At 43.6% G+C, this 27,647-nt stretch overlaps 1 protein-coding gene and 1 gene segment (V, D, J or C); one reads left to right on the top strand and one right to left on the bottom strand.

Moving 5' to 3' along the window:
* Nucleotides 1–8,756: 8,756 nt before the first annotated feature.
* LOC117528737 lies at nt 8,757–9,376 on the bottom strand. The segment is given in 2 exon segments: nt 8,757–9,094; nt 9,168–9,376. Coding segments are annotated over 2 exon segments (378 nt in total).
* Nucleotides 9,377–10,651: 1,275 nt separating this feature from the next.
* ccdc137 (coiled-coil domain containing 137) lies at nt 10,652–26,137 on the top strand. Its single transcript, XM_034190286.1, has 6 exons — nt 10,652–10,805; nt 19,491–19,633; nt 19,711–19,936; nt 22,467–22,542; nt 25,718–25,804; nt 25,890–26,137. Exons 1-6 carry the CDS (start codon nt 10,735–10,737, stop codon nt 26,073–26,075), a joined length of 789 nt encoding a protein of 262 aa, XP_034046177.1. The 5' UTR covers nt 10,652–10,734; the 3' UTR covers nt 26,076–26,137.
* The last annotated feature ends 1,510 nt before the right edge of the window (nt 26,138–27,647 follow it).

Here is a 27,647-nt window from a genome sequence, read left to right as displayed (position 1 = left end):
GACGACGTCTCCACCTCTTTGCCGAGATATCGTTTCTACCGAGAAGGTAACGTACTCAGCTAACTGTTTGACAGTGATCTTTGTGACTTTGTGCATTTCTCTGAGAGAACTTCCCAACGAGATGTGTAGGTAGCTTACCTGCCGTTCGGATTCCTGGGTGCGAACGCGCCCTCCTTTAACTGTTCTTTATTCCTCGCCAGCAGTACCAGGTCCGACACGCGGAGGCAGTGGCCACCTGGGAGTTCGGGACTTGGCGGCTCCAGTATTCCCGGGGTCTGGTGGCGGAGGAAACCGTGTGGTTCCGGTTCTACTTTGGAGAGGCGTCTCCTATCTTCGAGCCTGCCCACACGACACCTGTGTGAATTTGACTTTGTCCTTTATTGTAATCTGTTGTCCTTGTTGTGCATATTCACAACAGTAAAGTGTGTTATTTGACCTATTCCATTGTCCGTTCATTTGCGCCCCCTGTTGTGGGTCCGTGTACTTACACTTTCCCAACAGGATATCTCGGCCAACGTCATGGATCCCGAGGGGCGTCAACCGGCTGTTGAACGGCCAATGGAAGAACAGGGCGCACAGGCGTCCGCAGGAGGAATGGTCGGTGAGTTGCAGCGGATCCTCACCGCTTTCACGGCTCGGTTGGATTTAATAACCGAGCAGAACGTCCTCCTTAACCGCAGGGTGGAGGCTCTCGCCGCGCAGGTGGAAGCGCGCCCTCAGGGCGCTGCTGCGGCTCTCCCTCCTGTCGACCCTGTGCGTAACAGTGACGTTCCACAGGTCGTTCAACGACCCCTCCCACCTTCCCCTGAAGCATACATAAGCCCTCCAGAGCCGTACAGGGGTTGTGTGGAGACATGCGCGGACTTTCTTATGCAGTGTTCGCTCGTCTTCACACAACGTCCCGTCATGTACGCGACTGATGCTAGTAAGATAGCTTATGTAATTAATCTGCTTCGCGGCAAGGCACGCGCTTGGGCTACAGCGCTTTGGGAGCAAAATTCACGGCTCCTTCTGACATATGATGGGTTTGTGAGGGAGTTCAGAACAGTGTTCGATCATCCAAATAGAGGAGAGACCGCTTCAGCCGTGCCGCTGTCAATGAGACAGGGGCGCCGGAGCGCAGCTGCTTATGCAGTCGACTTCCGCATCGCGGCTGCGAGGTCCGGCTGGAATAACACTGCCCTCCGCGCCGCCTTCGTAAACGGACTGTCGTTGGTCCTGAAGGAGCTCCTGGTGGCCAAGGACGAACCGCGGGATTTAGACGGGCTTATTGATCTCGTTATACGATTAGACAATCGGTTAGAGGAACGCCGTCGGGAGCGAGGCGAAGGACGTGACCGGATACGCGCCGCCCCTCTCCCTTCCGGGTTCGAAAAGGGGCCGCCCTCCCCACGCTCCACAGCCGCAGTGCTTTGTGGGGCAACAGCTCCCCCTGTTGACGTTGTTAGGGAAACGCACAGGGCCAAAATGGGGAGGCAGGTGCGGGCACTAGATGGCACCCTCCTCCCTTTACTCACACACAAGACACCACCAGTAACTCTGGTGGTGTCTGGAAACCACCGGGAGGAGATTGAGTTTTTTGTAACTCCTTCTACCTCCCGCGTGATTTTGGGCATCCCATGGATGTTAAAGCACAATCCTCGGATCGATTGGCCGTCTGGGGTGGTGGTTCAGTGGAGCAAAACCTGCCATCGGGTGTGTTTAGGATCCTCGGTTCCTCCCGGTTCCCAGGCTAAGGAGGAGGTCAAAGTCCCTCCCAATTTGACGGCAGTGCCGGTTGAGTACCACGATCTTGCTGATGTCTTCAGCAAGGATCTGGCACTCACCCTTCCCCTGCACCGTCCATACGATTGTGCCATTGATTTGGTTCCAGGCGCTGAGTTCCCGTCCAGCAGGCTGTACAACCTCTCACGACCTGAGCGCAAATCAATGGAGACCTACATCCGGGACTCATTAGCTGCCGGGCTGATCCGGAACTCCACCTCCCCGATGGGGGCAGGTTTCTTTTTTGTGGGCAAGAAAGATGGCGGACTTCGTCCATGTATTGATTACAGGGGGCTGAATGAGATTACGGTTCGCAACCGATACCCGTTGCCATTATTAGATTCCGTGTTCACCCCCCTGCATGGAGCCAAAATCTTTACTAAGCTGGATCTTAGAAATGCGTATCACCTGGTTCAGATCCGGAAGGGAGACGAATGGAAGACGGCATTTAACACCCCGTTAGGTCCCTTTGAGTACCTGGTCATGCCGTTCGGCCTCACAAACGCCCCCGCAACGTTCCAAGCATTGGTTAATGATGTCTTGCGGGATTTCCTGCACCGATTCGTCTTCGTATATCTAGACGATATCCTCATCTTTTCTCCGGATCCTGAGACTCATGTCCGGCATGTACGTCAGGTCCTGCAGCGGTTGTTGGAGAACCGGCTGTTTGTGAAGGGCGAGAAGTGCGAGTTTCACCGCACTTCTTTGTCCTTCCTGGGGTTCATCATCTCCCCCAACTCCGTCGCTCCTGATCCGGCCAAGGTTGCGGCGGTGAGAGACTGGCCCCAACCCACTAGCCGTAGGAAGCTGCAACAGTTCCTCGGCTTTGCAAATTTTTACAGGAGGTTCATTAAGGGCTACAGTCAGGTAGTTAGCCCCCTGACAGCCCTGACCTCACCAAAAGTCCCCTTCACCTGGTCGGATCATTGCAATGCCGCGTTCAAGGAGTTGAAATGGCGCTTCTCGTCTGCACCCGTTCTGGTGCAGCCCGATCCTAGTCGCCAGTTAGTGGTTGAAGTGGACGCCTCGGACTCAGGGATAGGAGCTGTGCTTTCCCAGAGCGGGAGGACCAATAAGGTCCTTCACCCGTGTGCCTATTTTTCCCGCAGGTTGACCCCGGCCGAACGGAACTATGACGTCGGCAATCGAGAACTCCTTGCGGTGAAAGAGGCTCTTGAAGAGTGGAGACATCTGTTGGAGGGAACGTCCGTGCCATTCACGGTTTTCACTGACCACCGGAACCTGGAGTATATCAGGACCGCCAAGCGGCTGAACCCCAGGCAAGCCCGCTGGTCACTGTTCTTCGGCCGTTTTGACTTCCGGATCACCTACCGTCCCGGGACCAAGAACCAGAAATCGGATGCCTTGTCCCGGGTACATGAAGATGAAGTCAAAACGGAGTTGTCGGATCCACCGGAACTCATCATCCCGGAGTCCACTATCGTGGCCACCCTCACCTGGGACGTAGAGAGAACCGTCCGGGAGGCCCTGGCACGAAGCCCGGACCCCGGGACTGGGCCGAAGAACAAACTCTACGTCCCACCAGAAGCTAGGGCTGCAGTCTTGGACTTCTGTCACGGCTCTAAGCTCTCCTGTCATCCAGGGGTGCGAAGAACCGTGGCAGTTGTCCGGCAGCGCTTCTGGTGGGCGTCCCTAGAGGCCGACGTCCGGATTATATCCAGGCCTGCACCACCTGCGCCAGGGGCAAGGCTGACCATCGCAGGGCTTCGGGACTGCTCCAGCCGCTGCCCGTGCCCATCGCCCTGGTCCCACATCGGCCTGGATTTTGTCACGGGCCTCCCGCCGTCCCAGGGCAACACCACCATCCTCACGATAGTGGACCGATTCTCCAAGGCGGCCCACTTCGTGGCCCTCCCGAAGCTCCCGACGGCCCAGGAGACAGCGGACCTCCTGGTCCACCACGTCGTCCGGCTGCATGGGATACCATCGGACATCGTTTCGGATCATGGTCCCCAGTTCTCCTCGCAAGTCTGGAGGAGCTTCTGCCTGGAACTGGGGGCCACGGTGAGTCTCTCATCCGGGTATCATCCCCAGACCAACGGGCAAGCAGAACGGGCCAATCAGGAGGTGGAGCAGGCCCTGCGTTGCGTGACAGCTGCGCACCCGGCGGCCTGGAGTACCCATCTGGCCTGGATCGAGTACGCCCATAACAGCCAGGTGTCGGCAGCCACCGGCCTCTCCCCTTTCGAGGTGTGTCTGGGGTACCAACCTCCTTTGTTTCTGGTGGTTGAGGGAGAGGTCGGTGTGCCCTCGGTTCAGGCCCACCTACGGAAGTGCCGTCGGGTGTGGCGTGCCGCCCGTTCTGCCTTGCTGAAGGCCCGGATGAGGACGAAGGCCCATGCAGACCGTCGGCAGACCCCGGCCCCTACGTACCGGCCAGGGCAGGCAGTGTGGTTGTCTACAAGGACATACCCCTTCAAGTGGACTCCCCCAAACTGCAGGACCGGTACATCGGTCCGTTCAAGATCATCAAGGTACTCAGTCCAGCCGCAGTGAGGCTTCAGCTTCCGGCCTCACTGCGGATCCATCCCGTTTTCCACGTGTCCCGGATTAAGCCCCATCACACCTCACCCCTCTGTACTCCCGGTCCGGCACTACCTCCTGCCCGGATCATCGATGGCGAGCTGGCTTGGACTGTGCGCCGGCTCTTGGATGTCCGTAGGATGGGCCGGGGCTTCCAGTATTTGGTGGACTGGGAGGGGTACGGACCTGAAGAACGCTCCTGGGTGAAGAGGAGCTTCATCCTGGACCCGGCCCTCCTGGCCGAATTTCTACCGCCGCCACCCGGACAAACCTGGTCGGGCGCCAGGAGGCGCCCGTTGAGGGGGGGGGTCCTGTTGTGTGGGCCGCCAGAAGAGGAGGTACTGCTGGCCCACCACCAGAGGGCGCCCTGTCTGGAGTGCGGGCTCCAGGCACCAGAGGGCGCAGCCGCCTCACAGGAGCAGCCAGGGTGACAGCTGTCACGCATCACCTGCAACAGCTGTTACCAATCATCTGATCGGCAGGAGTATATCAGCAGGACGACGTCTCCACCTCTTTGCCGAGATATCGTTTCTACCGAGAAGGTAACGTACTCAGCTAACTGTTTGACAGTGATCTTTGTGACTTTGTGCATTTCTCTGAGAGAACTTCCCAACGAGATGTGTAGGTAGCTTACCTGCCGTTCGGATTCCTGGGTGCAAACGCGCCCTCCTTTAACTGTTCTTTATTCCTCGCCAGCAGTACCAGGTCCGACACGCGGAGGCAGTGGCCACCTGGGAGTTCGGGACTTGGCAGCTCCAGTATTCCCGGGGTTCTGGTGGCGGAGGAAACCGTGTGGTTCCGGTTCTACTTTGGAGAGGCGTCTCCTATCTTCGAGCCTGCCCACATGACACCTGTGTGAATTTGACTTTGTCCTTTATTGTAATCTGTTGTCCTTGTTGTGCATATTCACAACAGTAAAGTGTGTTATTTGACCTATTCCATTGTCCGTTCATTTGCGCCCCCTGTTGTGGGTCCGTGTACTTACACTTTCCCAACATAAAAAGCCACATTCTGTTTTAATCTGACCTGTTTTTTGGTGGCGCGGGTGACAGCCTAGTCAGAGTAGAGCTGCACCGTGACCTCAGTCGCTAGTCTCTTCAAAAAAGTCTTCATTTTGTGTGTTTATATACATGTTTATGATATATTATGTAAAAGCTAGCAAGAAATAAACACTTTTAAAACTGAGAACTCTGTTTTTGGAACATAATACCACCTCTGAATTTATTTAGCCATATTTATTTAGACATTTCGCCAAGGTTAGCATGGTGACATCAATTCCTGATGTAGCTACTTGGTAACAGCTACATTTCTGGTATATTATGTAAAAGCTAGTGAGAAATAAACACTTCTAAAACTGATAACGCTGTTTTTTTTAACCTGATAACTCCTCTGGAGTCATTTACAAGACATTTTAGGACATTAGCTTGCATGCAGACTTTCGCTAAGTCAAAGCTAATGTCCTATGTAGTTAAATTCATCTCATTAAAAACTGAAAATGCACAGAGGGTCATCTACAAGTATTCATTGATTTGCACAACATGAACAAATGATGATTTGATTTGAACATGTAAATTGTACGTAAGACAATAAGATCTTAATAATTAATTAAACAACTGTAAATTATAAAGAATGCAATGCTCATACGGCCGAGGGTATTTTAGTATTGCGTTATATTTTCACTCTGTCAAGTGGCACATCATTAAAACATGCATGTAGGTATATATATATATATTCTCAATTAAGTGGAAGAAAGGTAAACATTTTGAAAATATACGGAAAGTGCACATCACAAATAAATGTCAAATGAGCTGACAATTATGACAATTAATAAATAAAGAATTATGAAAATACTGACGTATTGTGTTTTATTTTTGGCGCCATAGATGCCCTGAGAAATTAAGTCATAAACAAGAGGAATGTAGCCCAATTTCACCTGCTACTGATAAATACTCTGATGACATCATGTCAGGCCACGCCTCCCCAGATGTCCTTCTGAAATCAAGGAGGGAAAACCAATTTTTTTTTTGTTTTTTTACAGTGTGAAATCAGTGGTTTTTTATGGACTTTTACAGCGAATACATCAAAATGGTTAAAATGTGTGTTTTACAAGGATGCACTAGTATACAAATAATGAATGTTTATGAGTTCAATGGCTCAGCTCCCTTTTCGTCACAACAGTACGGTAGAGCGAATGTAATAATGTAATACCGCCCCTGCTGCATTGATTCTCCGACCAATCTTACGCTCCATTGTCCCCTCACTTGTGAACAAGACCCAGAAGTGCTTCAACTCTTTCACTTGAGGTAAGACCTCATTCCCTACCTAGAGTAGGCAGTCCACCATTTTCCTACTGAGAACCATGGCCTCAGATGTAGAGGTGCTGATCCTCATCTCAGCTGCTTCACACATGGTTGCGAACAGACCCAGTGAGTGTTGGAGGTCACCGGCCGACGAAGCCAACAGGACATCATCTGCAAAAAGCAGTGATAAGACCCTAAGCCTACCAAATTGAAAGCCCTCCTCCCACCGACTATGCCTTGATATCCTGTCCATGAATATTGCAAACAGGACTGGTGAAAAGGAACAGCCTTGGCAGAGGCCAAGTCCCCACACAGAACGAGTCCGACTTACTGCCAAGGATCCGAACACAGCTCTCGCTTTGTGAGTACAGAGATTGAGGGCCCTGAGAAGGAACCCCCTCACTCCATACTCACACAGTACCTCCCATAGTATCTCCCAGGGTACCCAATCATAAGCCTTCTCCAAGTCCTCAAACTCATGTAGACCAGATAGGCATACCCATATAAATTCTCATTTTTTTGTGTTTTTATCTTTTAATAGGTGACATTGTAATAGCTGTGGCAATATAACATTTGACTCCAGTCACCTTGACTTTCATATATATTACAATATTTGACCTTTAGCTGACCTTGCCAGAACAGTTCTGGAATTCACCAAAGAGTGTCACATTTAATCCAAATCTGATTGAATATCAAACTGCTCGACCTTGACCTTTGACAAAATTAAAATTTTAGTTGCAGTGTTGGGGTCAACATTCATTGACATACCATGTTTGGTAGAAATCAGTGAAGTGACCTCGACCCCAGTAACTCATTTTTGGCAAAATTCACCTCATTTACCAATTCCAGAACCCATCACCTCATGTGTGTCACATTTTAAGCAAATTATAGTCAAAACCTATATTTTGATTTTTTTTTTTTAACCGAAATGACCTTGACTTCGATTATTGACCTTTGGTAAGTTTGATGTCACCTGGGTAATTCCACAGCCCTCCTACATATGTGTGTCACATTTGATCTCCATTGAAGTGGGGGGGTTGGGGGGATCAAAATTTTGTCTTTTAACCCCAATGACTTGGACTTTTGCCAAAGTAAACCCCTTAAGGGCAATTCAGGGTTCAAACTAGACACACACACACACACACACACACACACAGTAATTTTTGATGAAAAGTGGCCCAAGCACCTCACAGCAGAAGTGGAACAAACACACAGAGGTTTCTCAAATTATACTATGACAGTTATTGCTCCCAGAAGACAAGCAAAGTATTGGTGGACAATTTACTTGAACATTTACCATAAAATCAACAAAGCAGCACATAACATAACACAAGTGTCATTTCCACACGCAGTGCTCACTTTGTTTAAACAGTAAATGTGCTGGCACTCTGCTATGTGCGCGTGGGTGGACTGGTCATGTCGTGGTCAGGTGCAGTGTTGGTGCAGTACTACAGTGAGGCGGCTGAACTATCAACCACCAAAAACTTTGTTTAACATTGAGAACAGAGTTTTTCAGGTATTTATACAATGGAATATTCAGATACACCGCACATATGCAGGTTCATGATGAAGGTACACTCTACTCATACACACATGGATGTAAAACAGGGCATCAAATTACAACAAAACCAAACTGAAAACAAGTAAAATAAAGTCAAATGGAAACAAAATGAATGAGAAATGAATGAGAGCTTGATTTACTTTAAAACATTTTTTGAGGCTGTAATTAGTGATGTTGTTGAACTGTACAGGTCATACAGAGAGGTGTACCTAATACTGTGGACACCTCAACACAAGTCTGGTGACTCGTATCAGAAAGGATTTAGGAGGAATCCAGCCAAAACAGACACTTCTTCACTTTCTTTCTTTGTCTTTCATCATAAGGGTGGTTTTTGAAGTTGTACATAACAGTCTCTGATACTAAAGTTTGATATGACTTTCATGTAATTTACTGGAAAACATCTTTTTTTAATGTGATGCTAACATAAAATACACAAAAGTAATTTGAAAGAATTAATGCAACAATTCATGAAGTTAAATAACAAATCAGCCGCAGAAAGAACTATTCAAAGCTTCAGCGTCAGTGAAAATGTGTCAGAGTGGAAAAAGCAGAAGTATTTCGTGAGGAGGTTTTTGTCACAGAGTGAATCACTGTGATACGTGTTCATTAACAGAGGTGTCCCACGTTTGACAGTAATACACAGCTGAGTCTGACTGATCTACATTACTGATGATCAAACGATAATCTGATTGTGACTGATGAGTAGATGTGAATTTGGAAGATGAGAAACCAGAACCATAAGTTGGAGAGCTGTCAGAACGATAATAATACAACACAAACTGAGGAACTCCTCCTGGAATCTGTTTGTACCAGCGAGCTGCACTATTAGTAACAGTTCCCAGGTTACAGTCCATGGTGGCTGTGTTTCCTGTGGTCACCGTGACAACAGCAGGCTTCTGTGTCACCACGGTCACACCACTGACACCTGGAAAGAAGAAGATGAGATGAAGAGAAAGAAACAGACTGAGCTGAAAGCTGCAGTAAGTCAGCCTCCTTACATGTTAGAGCAGTGATGAGAGTGCAGAGGCTCCCCAGCATGTTGTCACTGTGTGCTCACAATGGACTTGGAACGTGGAAACTTACTGCTGACACATTAGAGGCTGTGGAGGATGACCAGAGGAGGTGCAGGAGGAGCAATTTAATACCACACTCAACATCACAGTGATTGACAGGAGGAGGAGGAAGCACGTCACTTATTATGCAAACACCTGACCTTTGACCTCAGCATTTACATTTCAGCTAATAATAATCAGAGGAGGCCTGCAGGTGCATCCTGGGAAGGAAGAGAAAGAGTCAAGAGGTGACGCTTCACTGATGGAGGATAAAAACACATTTTCAGTTATAACTGAATTTTCTAAAAACTTAGCTGTTGCAGGTGACTCAAAGCAAAAATGCAATATGTTTTAAGTTTTATTCTGTGTTTTTTGTCCATTAATAATATATTTTTCTCCTTTGTTGCAATGAGTTGTTTTTATTAATTCAAGGTGAACTGTCTCATTGTATCAATTGACAAAAAACTTAAATTTGACTTTTGGAAAACATTTTTCTCCGTAGCAAGGCGTTTGAATGAATTTGATACCAAAGGTTAAATACATTTTGAGTTATGAGTTCATGTTCATTTAATCAGTTTTCCACAGGACTGAATGTTGTCAATCAAAATATCAAATGAAAAACACACACGCTGTATGTGATCTCTGAATTCATGTTATAAGTAACAAAATAACATGAAATAAAAAAACCATATGAAAACAAAGAAATGCCTGTGCTTTACAAAAAAAAAAACATGCAATATCACTGTAATTATGGAGACCACAAACAGATGATTTGTAAATTTATTACTACCACCAGCATCCCCCCCCCCCCAAAAAAAAAGAAATCCGATGCTGTGTGATATGTCGAAAAGTATTTTTGGAAAGTATTTTACTTTGAGTGACAAACTACCTATCTGTAGCGTGCGTGATCAATATACTTTGCAGTACTGCCATCTGGTGGTGGAATCACAGCACGTCTCCCATGACGCCATCATCAAAGATCGTCAATTCTGCAGATGCGTCATGTTGTGTCAAAACTTGAAATTTACTCATCAGTGGCTCTGCTTCTTGTTTCATCGTCATTTATCCAGCTGACGTTTTAGGCTTCAAATAAACAATCCAGTTGCTTTTCGGGATATTTTTAGATGTTTCCTACGTAACTAGTCGGAGCGAGAAGCTTAGCAACGCTGGATGTGAAATCAATTTCTCTTTGAACCTAAAGATAGACTGTGTGTCAGGGTCAGGTGAGCCTCTTAAAGTGTGAGACGGGTTAAAAAATATTCATAAAATTAAAGTTAAAATCCGGTGTTTCCGACATGTTACTTTGGGGGGGGGGGGGGTACCTATTTATGGACAAACAACAAATAAATCGCACAGTAAACAGTAAGTTGTAACAGAGTAAGCCCTCTGGATTTATTCTCTGCAATACCGGAAGGGGGTCATAGTTCACAGGTTAAAGGTAACTCGTTGCGTTTCACATGTCTTAGTGTTTTCTTAAATAGATGTGCTATGTTTCAAGGTAATCGATATTAATATGGAGAAGAAACAGCAGCGTGAGATTACCAAAATGGAAAAACAAGAAATCAAGTTCAGGAAACGTCGAAGGTAACTTAAATAATTATGAGTTTGAGGTATCTACTGTTAGCTACATGCTATCGGCTTTTTTAATATATCTTCCGTCTTTAAAGCTTAAAAAATAAAATAAAAAAAAAAACAAAAACCTAACACAAAAGTTTCGGTGAGCCTTTTTGACGAGGTTTCTAGGTGCTATCCTGTGTGGGTAATCTTTTGAGCGAGCGTTTTTTTTCCGCTCTCTTTTTTTCTCCACGTAAACAAACAGGACTTTTGTTTTGTTTGGTGTGTTTCGCGTGTATCATTTTATCACACAATGGTGCAAACAAGATCAGAAATGACATCGAGGATATTCGATATTCCAAAAGTAGATGTAGCTAAACAACAATTTAATATGTCAGCGTCATGTTTACGACGAAAAAAATGAATATTTAAATTGGCGAGATAAAAGCAGAAAAATTAAATTAATCTTTAAACTGGTCAGAAAAACACTTAATAATAAGGGAATAATGATAATGCCAAAGATAATTTTTCTTCTTCTAATAATAATAATAATTATTATTATTGTTGTTGTTGTTGTTGTTCGTGCTCTTCCACACCCATGCAGAGAGCATATCTCAGTGGGATTGGAGTTAGACTAACACTATGTAGTTCTGAGAGCAACACACTTCATCTGCATTGTCCCAGTGTTCCCAGCCGTAAAAGGATACCAGCCTTGTCTGAGGATTTGATGTCACTGGTGTACTGGCCAAAGGGAAGAATAGACTCTCGTCTACTCTAGAATCCGGGGATAAGCACTGACATCAAATGGTGTCCAGACCGACATCGAAATACTTCTGTACCCACCTGACACCTGTGGAGAGACTACTTTTCAGACTGTACCGCCTATAATCTGCAAGGAGCTCGTTCTTTTCCCTTGATTCTGTGAATAATTTTTAAAAGCAAGCCAAAACTCTAATTCAGCCCTGCTTTAGATGCAGCTTCTCCCCCACCCTTAAGCAGGTGATCATTAAATGTGTTGCGACCATGTTTGTATCAGTAAACACCTGTTGTCGCTAGGGATGGTTATTGATAAGATTTTATCTATCGATACCATAATCGATTCCGCTTATCGATCCAATTCCTTATCAATACCTCCTGTGAATTTTCTGTGTACTACAAGTAGGCTTTACAGGTTTTCTATGTCGTCAACATTTTATTATTATTTACTACATTTTACTATTATATTACACTCAACAAAAATATAAACGCAACACTTTTGGTTTTGCTCCCATTTTGTATGAGATGAACTCAAAGATCTAAAACTTTTCCACAATATCACCATTTCCCTCAAATATTGTTCACAAACCAGTCTAAATCTGTGATAGTGAGCACTTCTCCTTTGCTGAGATAATCCATCCCACCTCACAGGTGTGCCATATCAAGATGCTGATTAGACACCATGATTAGTGCACAGGTGTGCCTTAGACTGTCCACAATAAAAGGCCACTCTGAAAGGTGCAGTTTTGTTTTATTGGGGGGGATACCAGTCAGTATCTGGTGTGACCACCATTTGCCTCATGCAGTGCAACACATCTCCTTCGCATAGAGTTGATCAGGTTGTCAATTGTGGCCTGTGGAATGTTGGTCCACTCCTCTTCAATGGCTGTGCGAAGTTGCTGGATATTGGCAGGAACTGGTACACGCTGTCGTATACGCCGGTCCAGAGCATCCCAAACATGCTCAATGGGTGACATGTCCGGTGAGTATGCCGGCCATGCAAGAACTGGGACATTTTCAGCTTCCAAGAATTGTGTACAGATCCTTGCAACATGGGGCCGTGCATTATCCTGCTGCAACATGAGGTGATGTTCTTGGATGTATGGCACAACAATGGGCCTCAGGATCTCGTCACGGTATCTCTGTGCATTCAAAATGCCATCAATAAAATGCACCTGTGTTCTTCGTCCATAACAGACGCCTGCCCATACCATAACCCCACCGCCACCATGGGCCACTCGATCCACAACATTGACATCAGAAAACCGCTCACCCACACGACGCCACACACGCTGTCTGCCATCTGCCCTGGATAGTGTGAACCGGGATTCATCCGTGAAGAGAACACCTCTCCAACGTGCCAAACGCCAGCGAATGTGAGCATTTGCCCACTCAAGTTGGTTACGACGATGAACTGGAGTCAGGTCGAGACCCCGATGAGGACGACGAGCATGCAGATGAGCTTCCCTGAGACGGTTTCTGACAGTTTGTGCAGAAATTCTTTGCAAACCGATTGTTTCAGCAGCTGTCCGAGTGGCTGGTCTCAGACGATCTTGGAGGTGAACATGCTGGATGTGGAGGTCCTGGGCTGGTGTGGTTACACGTGGTCTGCGGTTGTGAGGCTGGTTGGATGTACTGCCAAATTCTCTGAAAAACCTTTGGAGATGGCTTATGGTAGAGAAATGAACATTCAGTACACGAGCAACAGCTCTGGTTGACATTCCTGCTGTCAGCATGCCAATTGCACGCTCCCTCAAATCTTGCGACATCTGTGGCATTGTGCTGTGTGATAAAACTGCACCTTTCAGAGTGGCCTTTTATTGTGGGCAGTCTAAGGCACACCTGTGCACTAATCATGGTGTCTAATCAGCATCTTGATATGGCACACTTGTGAGGTGGGATGGATTATCTTAGCAAAGGAGAAGTGCTCACTGTCACAGATTTAGACTGGTTTGTGAACAATATTTGAGGGAAATGGTGATATTGTGTATGTGGAAAAAGTTTTAGATCTTTGAGTTCATCTCATACAAAATGGGAACAAAACCAAAAGTGTTGCGTTTATATTTTTGTTGAGTGTATTTCCACTGAGTGGCAAAAGGCGCCAGTGGACATAATTTTGGGTGTGGCGGTGGAAATAATTTTTGCCACACAATGGAAATAATTTCAGGCACGGCTATGCCACATTTTGAGCTGCTTTTAGCTTCCGAGAATCCCTCGAGCTATTTCCACCGCATGGCGAAAAGTGCATGGCGGTGGAAATAATTTTTGCCACACAATGGAAATAATTTCAGGCACGGCTATGCCACATTTTTGAGCTGCTTTTAGCATTCGAGAATCCCTCAAGCTATTTCCACCATGTGGCAAAAAGCACTGGTGGAAATAATTTTGGGCGTGGAGAAATAATTTTCACCACACGGTGGAAATAATTTTGGGCATGGCTATGCCACGTTTTTGAGCTGCTTTTAGCGTCCGAGAATCCCTCAAGCTGCTTTTAGCGTTTGAGAATCCCTCCGGCAGTAGATGATTTTCTGTTCAGATTCAGACGACTTTATGGCACCCAAAACGGCATTTAAAGATGAAAAATTAGCACCAACACTCAGTGCCGTAGCCGCCGCAACACTCAATTCTGAGGATGCTGCCATGTTGAAATACCCTCTACGATGATGTCATTTGAACTAGCCAATCAGCAAAGAGATCCGGTCAAATATTGCTAGGTGCATGTTTGCTGTATCCGGCAAACTATACATTTCAGAAAAAAAACCATTTTGATCGATTTCAGTTTATTGGTTGTATTACAACATTTGGAAAGAGGTGTGATTTGATTTAAACAGTAATTTGCTTTGAAGTTATTCATTCTGAGCGGACTCTATCTTTCTAACTTGACTCAGTAGAAAGCAGTGCAGCGTTTGGAGCAACGGAACGGAGGACGATTCTTGTTTCTTTCTCGCAACAAGACAGGAGTCCCGGTTAGTCACTTTAATCCACACAAAGGTGACTCACAATTGACATATTTTAATGGCTTTGAGAGGGGTTAAGAAGCGGAGTTGCTGCTTATGAAGAAGAGTGAAGCAAAGAACCAACGAAGCAGCGGATTGGAGCACTACTTCATTGGTTCAAGGTTCAAAGCAGATCCGCGCTACAGAAACGATTGATTACAGACCCGCTGCAGGGTCTGTAACCAACGTAGAGAAATGATGATTTTCCCGACAAACATCCTCAAAAACAATGGTCGCTCTGAAGGACCAATAAGGGAATTGTTAAGCAAAAAGGATATTGATGTCGGTGGATCAAATCATTTCTTATCAATACCCAAAAGAACTAGTTCCCGATACCCAACCCTAGTTGTCTCTGTAATTTATTTTCATTTATATAGCACCAAATCACAACAGAGTTGCCTCAAGGCACTTCACACAAGTAATTTCTAACCTTACTAACCCCCAGAGCAGCAGGGGTAAGGATAAACTCCCTTTGAGGAAGAAACCTCAAGCAGACCAGACTCAGAGGGGTGACCCTCTGCTTGGGCCATGCTACAGACATAAATTACAGAGCAATTCACAAAACGAATATACAGGAAATGCTGTTGGTGCACAGGACAGGAGGGTCTCCAGCACAAATACCACACCCATCTCTGGATGAAGCTGCACCTTAAACAGAGAGAAAAAAGAAAATCAGGCATCAGAAAGACAAGAAATACAGTATAATTTGTCAGCATTAAACAACAAGAAAAACAGGAAATACTAAGGTGATCGCCGGCCACGAGCCCTAAGCTTCACTAAAAGACCCAGAATTTAGGTGAAGTTGAGGCCACGGCACACTCCATTTCCTAATAAAATGAATTAAGAGTAAAAAGCATAGAACTATACTATGTCAGTATGCTAGCCATACGAAAGGGAAAATAAGTGCATCTTAAGTCTGGACTTGAAAGTCTCCACAGAATCTGACTGTTTTATTGACGCAGGGAGATCATTCCACAGAAGAGGGGCACGATAAGAGAAAGCTCTATGACCTGCAGACTTCTTATTCACCCTAGGGACACAAAGTAGTCCTACACCCTGAGAACGCAAAGTTTGGGCCTGTACGTGAGGTTTTATTAGGTCACCTAGGTAGGGAGGTGCCAATCCATGAACAGTTTTATAGACTAGTAGCAGAACCTTAAAATCTGATCTCACTGGGACAGGAAGCCAATGAAGAGAAGCCAAAATGGGTGTAATGTGGTCAAACTTTCTGCTTCGTGTCAAAAGTCTGGCAGCAGCATTTTGAACCAATTGGAGACCCCTGATGCTAGACTGCAGTAAACCAGAAAATAAAACATTGCAGTAGTGCAATCTGGAAGAGAGAAACGCATGTATCAGGGTCTCAGCATCAGCCATAGACAGGATGGGACGAATCTTCCCTATATTTCACAGGTAGAAGAAAGCAGTCCTCGTAATATTTCTAATGAGGAGGCCAAAGGACAACAAAGGATCAAAAATTACCCCAAGGTTCCTCACTTTGTTAGTGTAATGTATGACACACGAGCCGAGGCTGAGCGTTAACTGGTCAAATTGATGCCGATGTCTCACTGGACCAAGAACCATCATTTCAGTCTTATCACTGTTTAAAAGTAGGAAGTTTCTAGACATCCAACTTCTCACTGCTGTAAGGCAATCTTCTAAGGATTTTATGTAAATGAGATTACCAGCAGTTATCGGCATGTATAACTGAGTATCATCTGCATAGCAGTGAAAGGTAATCCCAAAATGCCGCAATATGTGTCCAAGGTGTGCTATATAAAGGGACAAAAGCAGGGGGCCTAAGACCCCTGTGGAACCCAAATTTCATGTCACTAAGGTTAGAGGTAGTGTTACTGTACAAAACACAGTGAGAACGACTGGTCAAGTATGATGTCAACCATGCAAGGGCACTCCCAGTAATCCCAAAATGATTTTCCAGCCTATCAAGTAGAATATGATGATCCACGGTATCAACACTCAACAATGATTTTGAGGATAGTGTTCTTATGTTAATGACTAAGATGTCTAATGACCAGACTAAGGACCTCAGTGGGGTTGACAGTTGGACTGTTTGGGTTTATGGGTGGTTCCAGAATAGCATATATAAGATGCCTAGAAGTAGGTTTAGGTTTGAGACATTCCACGCGAGTTGTAGGTAGCAGACACGAAATCTTTGATATTGCTGGAACAACCATTGGGCCATCCTCAATTTCAACGTCATCTAATGTAATAATGGGTATTAAGTTTGCAAAGGATATCCCTCTATGATTTTTATGGACACGTCTATGGAAGCAGGCCACAGTCTCAACTAGTGGATTTTCTGCACTAATTTCCCCACTAAGCTACTGGATTCCACACCCACATTTGTCATAAGCCTTGCAGGGTCTCTAATCACCTGCTCCATGGCCTGCTGTAAAATCTTCATTTTACCCTCCCTGTACAGCTCTATCTATGTTCGCAGACAACATGGCGGCGCCTTCCCCAGTAGGGTGGAGGCCGTCCGGTGTAAGCAAGCCACGGCAGCCCCAGAACAAAGGCCAGTTATCAATAAAGCCAAAGCCTTGCTGTCTACAAAATTGTGCCAGCCACCTTTTTAATGATGTCAGCCTGTTAAATGCCTCATCATTACCCCGGGAGGGGAGGGGACCAGAGACTATTAATTGATGCCAACACATCTTTCTGGCAAGGTCACAAGTCCTCTCTATGTCCATTTTTGTGACCTCTGAGTGCTTCATGCTGACAGCATTGGTGCCGACGTGAATAACTGTGACTATATCTCACGTCATGTTCCTTAGTCTGTCTTCCCTTCTGCAGCATCAGCACCCTAAGATGGGATGCAATGTCTGTAGTTCTGGCCCCAGGAATACATTTAATGTCAGCCAGCGTCTGTAACCTGAATTTGCGGGCGGTAGAATTCCCTATCGCTAAAGTCTACCTTTTGCTCAATAGTTTGTTGATGCATCTTTGGCAGCAGGTACAGTCTCAAGTGTAATTGAACATGATACCACAAGCTTGGTGCACCTATCTTTGGGTAGTTTTGCCCATTTCTCCTCTCGAGCTCCATCAGGTTGGATGGAGACCACAGGTGCACAGCCATTTTCACATCTTTCCTGAGATGGTCAATTGTATTCAGGTCTGCGCTCTGGCTGGGCCACTCAAGGACATTCACAGAGTTGTCTTGAAGCCACTCCTTTGATATCTTGGCTGTGTGCTTAGGGTCATTGTCCTGCTGAAAGATGAACCGTCGTGCCCCAGTCTGAGGTTAAGAAGTGCTCTGGAGCAGGTTTTCATCCAGGATGTCTCTGTACATTGCTGCATTCATCTTTTCCTCAATCCTGACTAGTCTCCCAGTTCCTGCCACTAAAAAAACATCCCCACAGCATGATGCTGCCACCACCGTGCTTCACTATAGGAATGGTGCTTGGTTTCCTCCAAATGAAACATCTGACATTCATGCCAAAGAGCTCAATCTTTTTCTCATCAGACCAGATCATTTTGTTTCTCATGGTCTGAAAATCCGTCATGTGCCTTTTGGCAAACTCCCGGCGGGCTGCCATGTGCCTTTTACTAAGGAGTGGCTTCTGTCTGGCAACTCTACCATACAGGCCTGATTGGTGGATTGCTGCAGAGATGGTGTTCTCCTCTCTCCACAGAGGAAATGCTGGAGCTCTAACAGAATGACCATCAGGTTCTTGGTCACCTCCTTGACTAAGGCCCTTCTCCCCGACTGCTCAGTTTAGACAGGCGGCCAGCTGTAGGAAGAGTCCTGGTGGATCTGAACTTCTTCTATTTAAAGATGATGGAGGTCACTGTGCTTATTTGGATGTTCAAAGCAGCAGAAATGTTTCTGTACCCTTCCCCAAATTTTTACCTTGAGACAATCCTGTCTCAGAGGTCTACAGACAATTCCTTTGACTTCATGCTTGGTTTGTGATCTGACTGTCGTGTGGGACCTTATATGTAGATAGGTACATGCCTTTCTAAATCATGTCCAGTCAATTGAATTTGCCCCAGGTGGACTCCAGTTAAGATGTAGAAACATCTCAAGGATGATCAGTTGAAACAGGATGCACCAGTTTCATGGCTAAAGATGTGAATACTTATATACATGTGATTTTTTTTTTTTTTTTTTTTTTTTTTTTTTTATAAATTTGCAAAAAATCTACAAAAAAAAAAAAATTTCACCTTGTCATTATGGGGTATTGTGTGTATAATTTTGGGAGAAAAAAGTTATTTCATTCATTTTGGAATAAGACTCTAACATAACAAAATGTGGAAAAAGCAAAGCGCAGAGAGTACTCTCCGGATGCACCGTATGAACACATGATGGTCAGTAAAGATTCACTTGTTGGTCGTCGTGTTTGTGTTGCTTTCATCTGTCATTTGTCATTGATCCCTTAAGCAGGTAACACAGTTAAGTGGCTGTAGGTGGGACCAGTGTACATGGCACATGTTCACCATTTGGACATATTCACTGTAAAAGTCCACAAAAATACAGATTTTGAACTGCAAAAAATTCTGGTTTTCTCATTCGTTGAGTGCTCAGTCCCAATCATGATGTCACCAAAGTCAACTTTTCTGACATGTTCAGCGGCAGACAAAATCAAGCTAATTTCTCCTTGTTAATGACTTAATTTCTGAGGGCATATGGCACCAAAAATAAAACAATATTTTTTAGCATTCTTTATTTATGTAAAATAGTCAGCTCATTTGACATTTCACTTACCAGAGATATGCACTTTAAATGTATGCATCTGCTTTCATAATTGTATGTAATAATACTTTTCACTGATGTGGGGACCAAAATTAACTTCCTCGAGGATTTCTTTTATTCATTCTTGAGTTTGTGTTTTCAAAGCTATGAGTTTATTTGTTCTTATGTTTAAACCAGTGTTTCACATTTTGTGAAAGCTGTTACATAAATGGTGAGTAGTATATGTAGAATCATGGTTTGGTTTGTCTGCAGTGATAAGAAGCTCAAACGAGATGGTAAACTTAAGAAAACCAAACAAGACGACCACTTGGAGCACATTCCCTTCCGGCTCCGAGAAATATTGAGAAGCCAGGAGAGGATGAATGCAGGACTTTCAAGGCCAAAAAAGCAGAAAGGTCAGTAATTAAACTATTTGTTGATGAAATGCAGACGTCTGTGTATGTCTACAGAGGATGTACTTCTGCCGCCTTAGGAAATGCCCCAAAAAGCAAAGTGAGAGATTCCCAGGATGGAGAGATACCTGTTCCATGTTTCAGGAGGCAAAAAAACGAAAATAAGAGAGCTTACCTGCAGCGCATGGAGGACGAAACAAAATATGTCCGTTTCCTCAGCAAGAACCAAATGGACAGAAAACCTGAGCTTGACGGAGACCAACAAGACATGCCTGCAAACAAGAGGAAGTCTGACAAAAGGAAAGTGTGAGTACATGTTCCTTCTTACACTGTGCAATTCTTTTTTGTTTTCTTTGAAATCACTGGGAATAGGACTGTGAAATGTGACTGACATTTCATATCCTGTTAACAATATGTTTTTAAGTTGCATGTTTATAGTGAATACACTATTGTCCTTAAATATTACTGCAGTTTAAATGTCATTGAAGTAAAAAGACAAATATAAAATATAAATACAAGTAAGCTGGGATTTGAAGAGTTAGAACATCCCTTCAAGGCCATGTCTCCAAAACACATAAATGCACTTCCTGTTGGCTTTTGTAGGGGCAAGATGGCAAGAACGTGCCTGAGTGTGCATAGCAGTTAATCGTGAAAATAAACCTTTAATTTCTGAATATTTCACAGCAGTTACACTAGGGTTGGGTATCAAGAAGCGGTTCTTTTTGGGTATTGTTAAGAAATGATTCGATCCCCCGATATCAATAGTCTTTTTGCTAAACGATTCCCTTATTGGTCCTTTAGAGCGGCCGTTGTTTTTGAGGGTGTTTGTTGGCAAAATGATCATTTCTCTACGTTGATTACGGACTCTGTAGAGGGTCCGTAATCAACCGCGTCTGCAGCACAATTCCACTTTGAACCAATGAAGCAGTGCTTCGATCTGCTGGCTTGTTGGTTCTTTGATTCGCTGCTCTTCAGAAGCGGAATTTCCGCTTCTTAACCCCTCTCAAAGCCATTAAAATATGTTAACCGTGAGTCACTTTTGTGTGGATTAAAGTCACTAACTGGGACTCTTGTCTTGTTGCAGTCAAGAAACGAGAATCGTCCTCCGTTCCGTTCGCACGGCTCCAAACGCTGCGTGGCTCTCTGCCAATACAGAGTCCGGTCGGAATTAATAACTTCAAAACGAATTGCCGCTTTAAATAAAATGACATCGCTTTCCAAACGCTGTAATACAGACAATTAACTGCAATCAACTAAAACGTTTTGTTTTTTTGGGGGGTTTTTTCACCCAAAATGAGACATCCTGCATTCTTTATGAATTACATCCTGACGTGCAGCAGAGCCAGCTACAAGAGCTCAGCTCAGAGTTATGGAAAGACATTCATGCCAATAATGTCTGAAAGGAAATACTTTTGACAAACTACAGATTTTGTTTATTTCTATTTATGTCCAGAGATCAAGAATCCACCATGTAGAGCTTGTTATGTCCAAAGTTTAAGGAGCCAGTGACCAATTTCATATTTATTTACTTTAAGACTCAATAAAATGTTGCTGACATAGAAAAACTGTAAAGCCTACTTTTAGTACACAGAAAATTCACAAAAGGTATCGATAAGGGAATCAATAAGGAATCTGATCGATAAGCGGAATCAATAATGGTATCGATCAATAAAATCTTATCAATACCCATCCCTAAGTTACACTCTAAAACACAGTTGAACACAGCTACCTCTGCACCACCATGTGAAAAAAGCATTTTCTTCCTTCTTTTTGTGTTTATTAAGTTGTCATTGGTGGTTCTCCGATCTGTCGCTCAGCCATGTTCTCAGACAGCTGAAATCTGATACCGAGCCTTACAGATGACTCCACTCACATGCAGCTAGTGACACAGTTTGGCCTTTTAAGACGGAAAGAATTTGTACAGATTCACTGGATTTGTCACACCGGGCAAAAGGAGAGTGTCTTAGAAAACAGAATGCAACACCACAAAATAAACAATGGCACATAATATTAAATGACAGATGTTTTGCTATCATCATATGATGCGTATCATCATATCACACAGCCATAATTGGAAGAAGGTGAAAACCGCTGAACCACATATCGTCATTGTTATTTACTTAGTAAACCATATTTACCATGCATAGCATACACATTGCACACTACTTTGCATTGCACATTAACGTCATTAAAATTAACATACGCAATAAAATCCACTGAGCCTGCTGCGGTTCCTTTGTTAGAGACAAATATGTGGACACCTGTGCACATGGCATAGAAATTGTTGTATACACTAGCCTCTGGACTTTGCATCTGTTTTTCATACTTGCTGTATAAAAGTGCAAACATCCAGTGTCTGAGATCACTAATTTGATTTGTTGCATTACATTCTTCCATCTGCTAATCAGAAGATATATTTAACATGCAAATAAATAAGTCACTAGCTGATAATTTATTAGTGACTAGCAAAGTAGAACCTGCCCAGTGAGACCGCTCACACATGTAAGTTTTCAGTTGCATGTTTGGTTGAAAGTCTTTTTTTTTTTTCAAGCTGTTCTGGCAAGAAGACATGGAATCAGGCATAAAAAACTATGGGCAAAGACTTCTAATAGTATTTAACTGGTATGATAAATATATATGGTTCTTTTTTTTAATGAAAGTTCCCTCCTTTATTAGCTGACTTAATTCATGTTTCTGGTTTGTCATTCTATGTAAACACAGCAGGGTGTGTTGTGGTGGAACTATTAAACAGTGGAAAGAGATTACATAGATTTGGAAAGCTAAATATTGGTAGATGCTGTCTTTCATTTATTTTTACATTATTGTTTTATTACAGACATGACAGAGTGAAACTCCTCAGGCTACAGCAGAAGAAGTTGACCAGACAAGAGGCAAAGATGGAAAAAGAAATGTTATTGGTAACGTAATATTATTATTTTTTATTTATTTATTTTTTCCTGAGCCATTTAAGAACAAGCTTGAGAGGTGGACGTACTTACTTTCACGTTTCAGTAGCATATTATTTGCTTCATTGGCCAGGTTTTGGTTGTATTTAAGATCATTTTGAGATCCATTCCATCTATTCAGCTCTTTTCAGTCATGCTGCCTGTAACACTGCTAATAATCCGGCTGTGCAGTGAAGAGCGTGCATGTTTGAAAATAAAAGTGCAGCTGTATTATTAGCAGTGTTACAGGCAGCATGTCTGAAAAGATGGAATGGATTTCAAAATTATCTTAAATGCACACCACTCAGATTGTCAGTTTTTCTGCTGTAGTCAGAGATTAATCGAATTCACTTTTGTGCTGAACAAACAAGGGAGCAACCATGTGTGGACACATCCAGAAGTGGTACAACACAGTTTTGAAATCAAGCCATGATCTGAACAAAAAGTGATTACATGATACTATGCCAACAAATGGAATTTCAGGTTTTAAGCAGGCTTGTAACATACAGTTGTGCTCAACAGTTTTTCATACCCTGGCAGAATTTTTGATTTTTAGTTATTTTTTTGGCCATTTTTCAGAGAATATGAATTAACACAAACGTTTTTCCCCACTTATGGTTAGTGGTTGTGTGAAGCCATTTATTGTTGTCATTGTCATAATGACAACAGAAACTACCCAGATGATCTGGATTAAAGGTTTACATACCCCATTTCTTAATTTCGTGTATTGCCCCCTTTAACATCAATGACAGCTTGGAGTCTTTTGTGGTAGTTGTGGATGAGGCTCTTTATTTTCTCTGATGGTAAAGCTGTCCATTCTTCTTGGCAAAAAGCCTCCAGTTCCTATAAATTCGTGGGCTATCTTGCATGAACTGCACGTTTGAGATCTCCCCAAAATGTCTCAATGATATTGAGGTCAGGAGACTGAGATGGCCACTCCAGAACCTTCACTTGATTCTGCTCTAGCCAATGACAGGTTAACTTGGCCTTGTGTTTTGGATCGTTGTCATTTTGCAAGGTTCAAGTACGTCCCATGCGCAAATTCTGGGCTGATTGGTGCAAATTTTTCTCCAATATTTTCTGATAATATGCTGCATCCATCCTGCCATCACTTTGTACCTCTGTGCAATCCTGTCTCAGAGGTCTACAGACAGTTCTTTGACTTCATGCTTGGTTTGTGCTCTGACATGCACTGTCAACTGTGGGACCTTATATGTAGACAGGTGTGTGCCTTTCCAATTCATGTCCAATCAGCTGAATTCATCCCAGGTGGAATGCAGTTAAGCTGTAGAAATATCTCAAGGATGATCAGTGGAAACAGGATGCATCTGAGCTCCATGGCAAAGGTTGTGAATACTGATGCACATGTGATTTCTTAGTTATTTTATTTTTACTAAATTTGCAAAATTCTCAAAAAAAACATTTCATTGTGATTATGGGATATTGTGTGTAGAACTTGAATTTTACTCCATTTTGGAATAAGGTTGTAATATAACAAAACGTGGAAAACGTGATGCGCCATTACTTTACACTGTTCAGCTGGAGTTGCATCATGAAGGACACTCTGTGTAAAACATGAGCCTGATCAACATGTGACTCCAGGTTTGGAGATGATGCTGTATTTCATGGTACTAAAGCACCAGATTGTATGTTACACATTAATCCAATCAATATAATAACATTAACTGAACCCACTTTTAAAACAACAACTCTAGGTAATACTGGCATTTAATCATTAACAGAAAATGAAATCAGTGGATTTAAATTTGCAAGGTTTATCAGATGTGAATGTTTTTCTAATTTCAGTGATTTATTTATTAAGTCTAGTCTGGAAGCATGTGCTGGTGCTGTGTGTTATTGCATCAAACACATTACATCACAAGGTAGCCAGCCATCTATCTGTTGCAGATAGTTAATCTTTGCTTAGATCTGTGAGATGGGTATCATCCCAACTGCCTGGAAGTACGGACATGTTGTTCTACTGGAAAGGAGTGGAAAAGAAATGATTATTGCCTGGGTTGCAACAACTACATGAGTATTTCACTGCTCTCTGTGCCTGGAAAGGTACTTGCAAGCATCATCCTCAAGGGGATCCAATCCCAGTTACTTTTCACTCAGTGACCAGAGCTGTCTGACTTTATGCAAAGCAGCCAACCAACAACTTCATCTTTGTAAATACTCAGTGAAGGCAAATGCGACTATTTGGCATTGTTTCATTGCAGTCTGCGTTGATGTTGATGCTCTTTAACCTCTTAAACCCTAGAGTCCCAAAGTTTGGGGACTTGCCCTGTTCTGGAACATTTGAACACTCATAACTAACCAGTGCTGACACCATCATACATTTATTATACATCAAAATGTCAAAGGAAGTCTTCTCTACAAAAGTCCACTTCAATCACATATCTAACCACAGCTGAAACGCCAAGCAAATAGAGATAAATCAGAATTCATTTTTTGGGGAAAAAAAAACCCTCATTTAGTCCTACCAAGTATTATTACTTTCAATTTTTTTGCATCCACAACATCCCCTAAGACCTGTCTTTTAGCTGATCCAAACTTTTGCATTTTTGACCTTGTACAAGCTGAGAAATAAATTATAATGTATGGGTATGTGATTTGATGAAATAGGCTCTAGGGCTTAAGAGGTTAAGGCATCCTGAGAATTTGTGGGAACCCAATAAGTTCCTGGACAGTATGGCTGACCTGTACACAGGTACTGTGAGTGCTGTGCAGACAGTGCAAAATCTCTGAGTTCTTCTCAGTGAAGTCTGAGATTCATCAGAGATTGCATAGACTGTGCACTGGGTGGAATTGAAATCTACTTGGGTGCCATTGGGGAAAGGTTCAATGACCTTGACTTTGCAGACAGACTTTGCTGTGATCTTGGTGGAATCAATGGATATCCTGAGCATGCATTTGAGAAGTTGAATGAGGAATCAGAACCTTTGGGTTTGCAAATGTCCTGCTCAAAGCGAAGGCCAGATTTCCATATATTATGTTTGCTTTGCATTATGTATCCATCTCATCTGTGAGGCATCTTTGGTCCATCCTGTACACATTTTGATGTGACGTAACAGTTTCTGTAATAGCCTTTCAGTTATTTATGGCAGATAGTTTTAACCATATACTAACATAATGCCATTTTGTAGATAATGTTCCCTTTGGTGAGGTATCAATGGCACCGCCTTCTTTGAGCATAATTCCCAAGAAAGCTCAGCTTAAAGCTCAGGTAAGTTTAGAGAAATCATGTGCTATTTCAGTGCTCTTGTTCTTGAGTTAATGGTCACCTGTGGTTTCTACGTCCAAATTACCAGAAAGGAGCAAAGAACTTGCTCCTAAATTCTCTGCTGGGCCACACAGCCACATCTGTGACTAAGCCTTCCATGGCAAGGAAGAGAATTATGGAAGAGGAGAGAGTCCATGCAGTGGAGGCCTATCGACATCTAAAGAAACAGAAGCAACAGCAACATGAAGCTAGGACTGCCAAAAAGCTTCTGTGATGTCAAGAAGTCCCCTGACATGGGTTAGGTTTGCATTTGTGAGTACTCGATCAGAGTCTTTGCTCGGCTTGTGATCAGAGTGGGATTTCTGTCATGTGATTTACATCCTCGGGCTGCAGGATGTTGTAAGTGGTAAATAACGATAGTCTCTAGGGGTGTAATGATACACAAAAATCACGGTTCGGTACGTACCTCGGTTTTGAGGTCACGGTTCGGTTCATTTTCGGTACAGTATGGGAACAAAATGCAAAACCTAAATTTGCTTGTTGTTTAAACCAACAATTTATTGTAACAATATAACACTAATACAAAGAGGAACATTAAATAATTGCAAAGTGCTGGCTGGTAATTAGTTAAATAAAATGTTCTCAAATAACAAATATATGAAATATTATAAAAAATAAATTCCTAGTAAACAGCTTTTAACAAAACCTTTACACAAGTAAAGTGCAGCACAATGGTTCCAGCATGAAGCCTTGTTCAATTTTAATCAACAATCATATTTTTTGCCAGAAAAATTAATTTGTCCACGTTGTCAGCAGTAAGTGCAGATCTGCTGGCAGTTACAATGTCCCCAGCGGTTGAAAATACACTCTCGCTCGGGACAGAGGTAGCTGGTATGGCAAGGTAGCGCTTTGCTAACTTGGCAGTTATGGGATATATGGGCTCATTGGTCTTCCACCATAGAAGTGGGTCAGAGTCCACTGAAATAGAGCTCACTGCCTTGTATGCAGCAACCTCGTCCTTCGCCAACTGCAAAATATCTTTGTTTCCCACCTGTGTCTTGAAGAGCTCACCAAACAGTTTAGCCATTGCTGACTTCTTGAGAGGAGGAAGTGATTCAGATGCCTCTGGCTGTCCTGTCTCTGGGGATGAAGCAGCTGCTGTCCCTTTGGCCTCCTCACTCTGTAAAATAAAATACAAAAAGTATATTTATTTTTAATATGAATTCTATTAGTGACACAAGCAATTAATTGTTTCAAAATTATCAGTGAAAAAGACATTTTATGCACATCATATTATTACAATACCTCTCCTTCCATGGCTGTAATCTCTGTGATGAGGCTGTTGTAGATCCTGTCACAACAGGCATCATCCACATGAGGAAGAGGTTTAAACCTTGGGTCAAGTGCTGTGCATTTGTGGAGGAAATCCTGACAAGAAGAGTACCTGTCCTCCAGGTTTTCTCTGATGGCAGCCTTGACTTGGGTCACTGTTGCACTGTCTCCATCACTTGGTTCCATAGAATGAAGCACTGTAGCTTTGAGGGGCAGGATCATGGATGCTGAAGGTGTAGCTTCAGTGCTTATCAGTGTTGTGAGAGTTTGTAGTGGCTTCAGGACCTCAATTACTTCCTCTGCCATCCTCACCTCCTGGTCAGACAATGTGCTGAATGCTGATATCTTTCTTCTTGAGAGCCCGTTCTGTCAGTGCAGAGTACACTGCTGCTTGCTGCTTAAGGTACCTCTCAAGCATATCATAACTTGAGTTCCAGCGGGTGGTGACATCCTGAATAAGGGTGCGTTTTGCTACGTTAAGCAACTCCTGTTTGCACTCCAGTATGTGTGCAGC

The sequence above is a fragment of the Thalassophryne amazonica genome, chromosome 16 (assembly GCF_902500255.1).
Source record: "Thalassophryne amazonica chromosome 16, fThaAma1.1, whole genome shotgun sequence".
Lineage (NCBI taxonomy): Eukaryota > Metazoa > Chordata > Actinopteri > Batrachoidiformes > Batrachoididae > Thalassophryne > Thalassophryne amazonica.
The sequence above is the reverse complement of the archived record's forward strand: the minus strand, read 5'-3'. Positions and strand labels throughout refer to the sequence as shown.